This window comes from Nicotiana tomentosiformis, chromosome 4 (genome assembly GCF_000390325.3).
Source record: "Nicotiana tomentosiformis chromosome 4, ASM39032v3, whole genome shotgun sequence".
NCBI lineage: Eukaryota > Viridiplantae > Streptophyta > Magnoliopsida > Solanales > Solanaceae > Nicotiana > Nicotiana tomentosiformis.
Window position 1 is genome coordinate 12,722,057 of NC_090815.1, and position 10,509 is coordinate 12,732,565.

Below are 10,509 nucleotides of genomic sequence, written 5' to 3' on the forward strand. Positions count from 1 at the left end.
TCACCTATCTTAGGTTAGATGGTCACCTCCATTTATGTAATTTAGTTCAAATTCATTTGTGTAATTCGAACCTATTCTAGGCCTCAAATCTCACTTAACAACATCAAAACGACGAATCGCACCTCCAATCGACTTAAATGAACTTTGAACTTTCAATTTCCGAAACTTGCGCCAAAACATATCAAATCAACTCGGAATAAACCCAAATTATACACACAAGTACCAAATGACATAGCAAAGCTATTTAAATTCCCTGAACCAAAATTCAAATCCGATATCCTCAAAGTCAACTTCCGGTCAAACTTATGAACTTTCCAAACCTTCAAATTTCCGACTTTCGCCATTTAGTGACGAATCCTTCTAGAAATATCCAAATGCAAATTCGGGCATACATCCGAATCCAAAATTGCCATTCGGATCTAACAGAGCCATCAAAACTCTGTTCCGAGGTCAAATTCACAAAAATCAAACTTGGTCGACTCTTCCTACTTAAAGCTTAAATCATGAAATTCATTATTTCAAATTGATTTTGAATAATCTGAAAACTAAAACCAATGATTCACATAAGTCATAATACATCATACGGATCTACTCATGCCCTCAAACTACCGAGCGAAGTGCAAATTCTCAAAACGACCAGTCGGGTCATTGCAACAGGAATTATGGTCATAGGGAAGTTCTCTCAAAAGTTTGAACTGGATGCTCCTTAGATGGTGTACAAAACTGATATGACCCCTTTCCACAAGTTGTTGTTTCACTTTGTCAATTTATGCATTTTATAGAGGTTTGAGAGAAGGCATGAGGCTACCCTGTTGGATATGGCTGTGATGGAACTGCTTGACACTAGTATACCTATCAATCTCCCTAGCTTGTGATTCAACACCTGGCAAGAGTTACAGATACCTCCAAGCCTAAGCATGTTATGCTTTATGGATTCATGTTGACTGAGTTGTTTGACAAGCTTAACATTGTCGCTTAAGTATGGAAATCATAATGATATCTTCCTGTTAGCAGCAGGGCAGAAGACCAACAAGTTCTGCTATTCTACCTGGTAGCAGCATGGCAGCAGAGCTCACTAAGAGGTTGGAGTTGACTGTTGAGGAAAATGCCAAGCTTCGAGAAGATAATTATGAGTTGAGAAAAGAAACCAGACAGCTTAGGGAAGAGCTCAGAAGGGATAGGGAAGCTCATGCCCAATAGATTGCCACCCTTGTAAAAGCATTGACTCCCTCTACCTCTCACCCATGAACTTATTCCTTCCCCTAGTGTCCTTAGTTTCTTTTGTTATCCCAGTGATGCTTTAGTTTTTTTTTCTTCTGTTCTAGTCTGAGTAGGTTGCAGCATGTTTAATTTATTTTGGTCTAATGGTTTAAGATAAGGCCCTGTGATTTGAAAACGGTATAAATATAAAATGTAGTTTGGGGATAACTTTACACTACTGAAATATTTTTAATTTTTTCTTCAAAAATATAAATCGATGCTAAGAGGTTTGGCTTTCAATTTGTATACATGTAAAATTCAATTAATTTGATTATACTAAAGCAATGCTATTAATTTGATTTTTTAAGTACTTAATTTTAATTGGATGAAAATCCAATTAATAAATGTACTTGCAAACAGATTCCACAATATAATCTCCTTTCTTTTTATGGTACAAAGTTACCATTTGAAAATTTCATTGATTAGATTTAAATTGTCAATTCGAATTCTTTACATAGATTGTCCTTAAGTTTTACCCAATTTTTTATCCTAAAATGGCAAGTGACTTTTTTTTCAATATGCCACTCGGCTTATTCCACAATATAATCTCCTTTCTTTTTATGGTACAAAGTTATCATTTGAAAATTTCATTGATTAGATTTAAATTATCAATTCGAATTCTTTATATAGATTGTCATTAAGTTTTTCCCAATTTTTTATCCTAAAATGCCAAGTGGTTTTTTCTCAGTATGCCACTTGGCTTAACCACAATGTCAATTATATATGATAACTTTATTCCTTTAATATATATATATATATATATATATATATATATATATATATATATATATATATATATTCAATATTAATTACTAAGTTACTGTCAGAATATTTTCTATTTGGATATGATTTTACTGTTGCTACTTCTTATCGACCGTATTAATGTCTCTGTTGTATTTTTTTTTTTTTGATAATAATTTCATTACTTGAATACTTTAGTTGGATGATTGCGGCAAGAATGAGGAACTTTTTAGGCAATTTAACATGAGTACTTCATTTGGATATTCATTTTTTGTGAAAAGTAGAAACATCTCAACTTATACGCTTAAAACCGAAAATTCATAATATCCAAACCGATTAATCCGAAACCGAACTTAAAAAATCCGATCAAATCCGAACTTATTTGAATTGGATTTGGATTGTCACTTCTTCAATCCGAAAACCGAAATTCTCATATCTAATCCGAACGCCCACCCCTACTCCTATCACTTCTTGCAAATTATAACCCTCAACTCAAAGGCTCATCTAGTTAAGGAAATGAGTTGGTGTCTACAGCATAACAGATAAAGAAAGTTACTCCCCTCATTTCAGTTCTTTTTTTTTTTTTTGTTTCCCACCCGTTATTAGGTATTCTCATTAGGGCCCGACTAAATCCGGATTCGCACCGGTAAGTCCCATATTGAAGGGTAAAGTGCTCCCTAACAAAGGCGACACAAATGTTACGACATGTTTAAGATCACAAATTTAGAAAATCTATCTTTTTTTGCACAAAATGAATCTAGTCATCATCTGATTTAGCTCTTCTAGTATGGACATGGCTTAAGGAATTGAATGACTCGAGTTCAAGTATTTCCGCTAAGCCGGAGTGGATCGATCTCCCGCTTCCCAAATGACTTAGACTTTCTAAAGGCTGGAATTTCTTCCCTCTTCCTCTTTAAATTAAATTGACATACCGAAATCAACTGTACTAAGAAGTTCGATTTTACTGGAAGGACTTTGTTGAAAAAATAGAAATCTATTGATTACATCTCACGTATTTGGCTCATATTACTAATACAAAATGACCAAAAAGATAGTCCATTGCATTAAGCTCCCGCTATGTACGGGTTCGGGGAAGGGTCGGACTATAAGAGTCTATTGTACGCAGTCTTATCCTGCATTTTTGCAAGTGACTGTTTTCACGGCTCGAACCCGTGACCCCCTGGTCATATGACAATAACTTTATCATGCACCGAGGCTCCCCTTCAAAGTGACCAGTTCCACTTAATATAGTGTAGGATCAAATGAGTTCACATTGTTGCAATTGAAAGACTATTTCTTTTTCTAGTTTGGTTTCTTGCTAATCTAATTCAGAAAGACTTCTAGAAATCTTTCAACTTTTGCAAATTATAACCTTCGCCTCAAATGAAGTGACCAAAATATATGTTGCTCAGATATACCAAATTCAGTAGCACTCTATCAAACATCAACAATATATCCAGTGTAATCCATGTTCAATCTCAGTAGCAGAAAACCAATACTATTTGGAACTTCACTTCTAGAGCTCCGTCTGCCAGAATCAAAACCTTCTTGTTCTAAAAGCATGGTTTTCTCGCATTTTATTATATTGGAGTCTGGAAAAGGTAGTTTGCACGCGGACCTTACCACTACTTCGTCAAGATACTGAAGTTGTTCAAGATTGGGAAGTTATTTCCGGTGGACCTCGGCTCAAGAAATGCATTAGCACAACAGTAGTAATAAAGAGCAGCAGTCTAGCAATCGGTACAAATTATCATACAAATGCACATTTAAGAAAGGTATAATAAATTGTTCAACAAATTGGAAAAAAAATCTCAAAGAGCTCAGCAAAGGCAGCTCATTTCTTAGCAGGTAAACTAACTATTTAGGCCAAACACTAACTTTTTCTTTCTCAAACTTCAAATAAACAGCCGCTAAAGCCGCCACAAAATAAACCTGAATAAACACAATTGACGGCGTGTGATAATTAATCACGCTCTTACCTGTCGCAAGTTCCACTAAAAGCAAAGCTGTTAACCCAAGACCCGCGATCCGGCCATTGACCCGCTCCGAATATGGGCTGAACCCGAATTCGACATTCAGTCCATCAGATACCGGTTCCTTTAACGGAATTGGCGGGAGGAACATGTTCGACCCGGCCCCGGATCCGGCTGTTGCTGTTTTGCCCTTTCGTGTCTTTCGGAGCTCCGCTTTTTTACCCGTTCCGCTTCGGTACCGGAGCCGGACTTGGGACAGCTTACTCTCGAAGCTGTCCGGGTCCGAGGATGTTTCGGTGACGGTTTCTGCTTCTGTGTCGGGCGGTGAGGATTCGTCCGCGGTGGCGCGTGTGGTGAAGGAGAAATTGGATTGCGCGTGGAGTTTGAAGGGAGATTGTGAGAAGAGTGGGTTTGATTTTGTGAGTTGCAGAGTAGAAGGTGTTAAGGTCGCCATTTTTCAAATGTTTCAGTTCCTCTGGTTATGATAGATAAGAAGCTTTCTTTTCCTCTTTTTATTTTTAACTTTTTTATTTTTCAAAAATATAATACAGTCAAATCTCTCTAAAACAACCACATTTGTTCTGATATTTTCTGGACGCTATAATAAAATACTGTTATATAGAATATATATTATAATATAATATAAAAAATTAATTTCGAAAAATTTGATATTTATATTGAATAATTATTATATAAGAATATTGTTATAGAAATGTCTGACCGCGCTTCATTCGCTTCGGTTATGACAAACTTATTAGTCTGGATATGTGTTTAGAAAGGAATTTTTTTAAAAAAATTTATAGTCTTAAAATATCTTAATAGTGTGCCATGATAAAAGCTTTTATTAAAAAGTGAAATAAAATACTTAAATTAAATTACTTTTAGTTTTAAAAAAATCATTCTTTTAACCGGACTAAAAAGGAAATGTAAAGTCGAACGAATTGAAATGAATAGAGTATTTTTATTTAGTTTGTCAATTTTGTGGTCCTTTTATTTTCTAAGAGTGAATGTGACATAATTTAATTAACAAAATTGAGTGTGCGACATATAGTTTGAGGATGAGATCGAAATATTGAAATCCAAGGCCAAAAATATTTCTTCCTTAGAAGGATAAAAGGACAAGGATTAAAAGAGAGTTGTCTCAACATCAACCACAAAAGTCCTATTACCCATTCACATGCACCCATTTTATTTGTTATTTAGCCCGTATGATATACTTCTTTTTAGTCTGTCTCTGTCCCATTTATAATGGTGAGTATATTTTTTAGTTTTTATATTATTTTTAATGACATGATTTGTTGGGATTTACTTATTATAAAATATTCACACTTTTATAAGGTGAGAGAGAATAAAAGCATGCATGGAACTCTTGCCACTACTTATTTAAAAAGATAATTAATTATACTTTGCATATATTTGGTTTACATGTCAAAAAAGTTCTTTCAATTTCTTAAATTTCATGCTCAGATTAACCTTCATATAAAATGGGACGAAGAGAAAAGCATATTGTAGAGGATCTTCGGGGGATACTACCCAAAAAAAAAAGATTATCGATGGATTTAGCAATAGATCATTTTCCATTGCTATTGAGCGACAGATTAGCTATAATATTATAACTCCATCGCAAAATAAGAAAATAAAAGAACAAATATATAGTATAGCAACAAATTAGAGATTGAAACTAAAATTAGTCGTTAAATTTGGGTCGTTATATCAGCTTTAGAAAACGAGCTGTTTTATGGTTTACATTTCTCTCCCACTTTTACTTGTCTTTAAAAGTATATTGGAATAAAATATGCTATCTCCATTGATTTTTTATAATAGCTAACCAATTCTGTTAATTTTTATTCAATATTTCCAATTCTACACCTTACCTTTGATAATTGGAACAACTTTCACTTTCCAATAGCTGATTTATGTTTCACTATATACGACCTTTGCTTGTTGTATGCTTATTTATAGTCTAAGAATGAATGTACCAAAATTTAATAAAAACAAAAATGTGTGTAGACATATATAATTTGAAATCCAAGGCCAAGAATTCTTTCTTCCTGGTAGGGACAAAAGGACAAGGATGAAAAGAAAGGTGTTTTATTTTGATATAGTTTATGCCGCATATGACCAATTTAAGTGGGACGCGCTTTTTAGAGAAAATTTTTATTTTTATTAATTGCTCGAGCCTAAAATTAAGAGTGAAATAATCTCATTCATTTCACCATATTATAGACGAAAATGAAAAAAAAATCAATTCAACTAAAGAAGAGAATCAGGTATGCTTATTTATATTCTAAATCTGGATTAAAGATCGATTTTGTACCTAATCCACATGACTAACTTCATTCATGGCCAATTATTACACAATCATCTTAAATATAATCGAATACAACCAATAATGAAATTCTATTTTGAGCAACCATTACCTAAGTAGACACAACAATCTGATAAATATCACCGAGACACTTATAACTACAATGACACAATAATGAAAAACTGCACATAAAAGATTAACTGACAAGACATTTGTTTACGGAGGTTATTGTAGTTTTTGTAGTTGGTGCCATGACAAATATATAACTTCTAGTTCCTTTTTTAGCTATATATGAACATACACTAGATTTTTTCATTTAAAAAAGGGTCCCAATGTTAAAGATGATCTAAAAAACATAGAAGAAACTCAAATTCTAGGTAGTAGGAATATAAATTTAGAATTTCGAGTATTTAAGCCTTCGAAATAAAACTTAATCCAACTTTAGACTTTAAAACAAATTTCAATTAGGTAAATAAACCGATGCAGCGGCACCTAAGGGTGTGGCCTATGATCAATGAATTGGGTTGAGTATCATGAGATTTCATGTTAAAATCATATCGAAGTCAAGAATACTAATAAGTGATTTAATTTCTCGAATTATTGTGTTAGAGCGCACAAGATCAAGTCTGCCTTGACCTTTATACATTCAACAACACATTAATTGTCAACAATATTTATTTGAGGTTAAGTTAAATACACTGTTAGGTAACTTTTAACTGTTATAACAGAAATTTTATTTTTAAGATTATAAATTTCACATTTTAAGAAGCTTGCCTTTATATCCTTTATATGACCTGATAGTTTAAAAACTCTTTACACATGTATATAACTTAAACTCTATTTATATTTGGATCTTTCCAACTCAAGTATGATGGTTAAGAAAGGATTTAAGTACCCTTTTAATTTCAAAGTGCAACCTGTAAAGGAGTTAGTTAATTGTACTACAGTTCCCTGATCATTAGTTAGCTATAGGGATAATTATGTTATTTTTCTTATTTACAGCTCTCATATGTTAGGAGTCAATAGATATTAGTATAAGTATACGCATATATTCATTTTGTTAGTAGTAACCGACATTGCTAAGCAGAGAAGTAATCAGATTGTTCTCTCTGTTCTCTACCTTTCTTCTGCTCTTAATTTCGTCTTCTCAATTCATTCAGTTATGGATTACACTTCATAATCAATGTAAACAGTGAAAGTTAACATGGTATCAGAGCCCTAATTAGCTGAATTGAGGGATTTTTCGTAGATTTCTGGTTAAATCGAGGAATTCAGCTCTTTTTGTGCCAGAAACCCTAATTACTTGTTGTTTTCATGGCGATTGAAGATGATGTTGCCGATAAGGAAAATGGAGTTACTGGCGGTATTTCTGGTGGAGGACCGATGGTGATTGACCATAATCACCCACTCTATCTCTATCTGTCTGATGGCCCAGGATCGTTGTCCATAGGTTTTTTGTTGACCGTCATGGATAATTACATGATTTGGAGTCGAGCTATGAAATATTCACTGCTTGGGAAAAATAAAGTTGGGTTTGTGGACGACACTATCTCAAAAGAGGATTTTGAGCCAGAACTATGAAAATTATGGGATCGGTGCAATGCAATCGTAATTTCATGGATAATGTATAATGTTAGCAAGGAATTGGTGACTGGGGTCCTGCTTTCTTCAAATGCTCATGACATTTGGTCAGCCTTGGAGGAGTGTTTTGACAAGGTAAACGGATCTCGTGAATATCAATTGCATAGGGAAATATTTACTCTTACTCAGGGCACATCCTCTGTATCAGTGTATTTTACTCAAAGATCTATGGGACGAGTATGACTCTCTTATGCCTCCTCCTTGTGGTTGTCCTAAATCTAAAGAATTTCTTAAGTATTTACAACATCAGAGGCTCTATCAGTTTCTTATGGGCCTCAATGAGGGCTACAACCAAGCTCGTAGTCAGATTCTACTAAAGACATATTTGCCTACTGTAAGCCAGGCGTATGCTATGATTGTTCAAGATGAAAGTTAGAAGATAGTCGCAAGAAATCAGTATGCTAACACTGGCATTGAGCCAACTATTTTGTTTACATCACAAGTAGGAGCTATTTCTAAATCTAAGAAGAATTATAATGTTGAATGTGAGTTTTGTCATCTAAGAGGTCATTCTAAGGATAGATGCTATAAACTAATGAAGTGTGACTATTGTGGCATGAAAGGGCATTTGAAAGAGAACTGTTATAAGCTCATTGGTTACCCTGCTAATTTTAAATCTAAGAAGAAGGCAAATGTGGTGGTGCATGAGAACACTGCTGCTCCAGCATTCACTCAGGAGCAATACTCTATGCTTCTGAATATGCTAAGAAAGGTTTCAACTTTAAATGCTAGTGCTCATTTGGCAGGTAATCTTATTTTTCACAGGTTAATAGTGTTCAATGGATAGTTGATACCAGGGTCACTAATCACATAATTAGTAATGACAAATTGTTGCTTAATGGTGTTAAAGTAAGAAATTCAGGAAATGTACAATTGCCAACAGGTGATTCTGCTCAAATAACACATGTTGGTGATTGTCAGTTGACTGGAGGTGATGTAATCAAAGATGTATTGTGTGTGCCATCTTTTAAATTTAATCTCTTATCTGTCTCCAAAGTGACAAGAGAACTAAACTGTTGTGGTTTGTTCTTTCCTGGAGTCTATATTTTTCAGGACCATTGCACTGGAAAAGTGAATGTGACTGGTAGAGAGTTAGATGGACTCTATATGTTGGATTGTCCGACTAAAAGGAACATTTTGGAAAACAGGAGGTGTATGGCTGTTAAGGAAGGAAGTCCAAAAGTTTGGCATAGAAGATTAGGCCATGTTCCAATGGCAGTACTTAGGAAGATTTCTATTTTTACAAATAAGGCTGATTTTATTTTACATCATTATGATGTATGCCCATTGGCTAGGCAAACTAGAGTTCCATTTTCAATCAGTCATAGTAAAGCAGATGAAGATTTTTATTTGGTACTGTGATGACCCCAAATGTCATCTTATATTTTAAAACTCGAATATGCGCTCTTAAGCCTTAAAAATCTTATTTTTACCCTCATCGATTTGCGTGCACAGTCCGGGTAGGTTTTCGAAAAGCTTTTATGTTGAAAATTAATAAAAATAAGAAAATTTATCTTAAAAGTTGATTTTAGTTGATTTCGGTCAATATTTTTGGTAAACGGGCCTGGATCCGTGCTTTGACGATCTCGGTAGGTCCATATCGAATTATGGGACCTGGGCGTATGCCCAGAATCGAATTCGGAGGTCCCTAGCTCTAGTTATAAATTTTTGATAAAAATTAAAAGTTTGAAAATTATTTATTTTTAAGAATTGATTGATATTTGGCATTATTAGTATCAGGTTCGTATTTTAGTTTCGGAGCCCGGTACAAGTTCATTATGATATTTAAGACCTGTTTGTAAAATTTGGTGAGAAACGGAGTTGATTTGACGTGATTCGGACGTCAAGTTGAGAAGATAGGAATTTTAAAGTGTTCTTGAGAATTTCATTTGATTTGGTGCTAAATTCGTAGTTCTAGGTATTATTTTGGCGATTTGATCGCACGAGCAAGTTCGTATGATATTTTTAGACTTGCGTGCATGTTTGGTTTGGAGCCGAGGGCTCGGGTGCCATTCGGGCGATGTGCGAGTTGAGTTCAAACCTCAACAAGGCTGCTGGTGCACCAAATCTGGTGTGCCCGCACCTGCGAGCCTTTGGTCGTAGGTGCGAGCTCGCAGGTGCAAGCGATAGCCCCGCAGGTGCCACCCAGGCCTTAACTTCATTTTTCCGCAGATGCGGACCTTTCTCCGTAGGAGCGGGACCGCATAAGTGGAACCCTGTCCGCAGGTGCAGCCCCAGTTGGCCCAGTCCTTTTTCGCAGAAGCGCACATCCTGTTCGCACATGCGGATGCGCAGGTGCGACCAAAGCACTGCAGGTGCGAAGGTCGTTGGACAGTGAGTTCATTTAATTCAGACTCCAGCCATTTTTCTTCTCGTTTTCAAAAGGATAGGAGGCCTAGGGCGATTTTTCAAAGATATTTTCTTCCCCAAATCATAGGTAAGTATTCCTTAACTTGTTTCTTTTAATCTTTTACTTCATTTTACTAGAATTCAACCTAAAATCTAGAGTTTGCATGGCAGAATTAGGGGTTAGGGTAGAAACTAGGAATTTCGGAAATTTGGAGATTTAGACCTCGATTTGAGGTC

The 10,509-nt window shown here is 35.0% G+C and overlaps 2 protein-coding genes across 2 annotated transcripts; one reads left to right on the forward strand and one right to left on the reverse strand.

The window, feature by feature from the left end:
* Positions 1-3,738: 3,738 nt before the first annotated feature.
* LOC104092813 (uncharacterized) lies at positions 3,739-4,508 on the reverse strand. The gene has a single exon (XM_009598487.4). It carries the CDS (start codon positions 4,426-4,428, stop codon positions 3,859-3,861), a length of 570 nt encoding a protein of 189 aa, XP_009596782.1. The 5' UTR covers positions 4,429-4,508; the 3' UTR covers positions 3,739-3,858.
* A 3,088-nt stretch (positions 4,509-7,596) lies between these two features.
* Positions 7,597-8,299, forward strand: LOC104092815 (uncharacterized). The gene is made up of 3 exons (XM_009598489.2): positions 7,597-7,814; positions 7,920-7,998; positions 8,072-8,299. The coding sequence occupies exons 1-3, from the start codon at positions 7,597-7,599 to the stop codon at positions 8,297-8,299; spliced, it is 525 nt and encodes a 174-aa protein (XP_009596784.2).
* Positions 8,300-10,509: the final 2,210 nt, after the last annotated feature.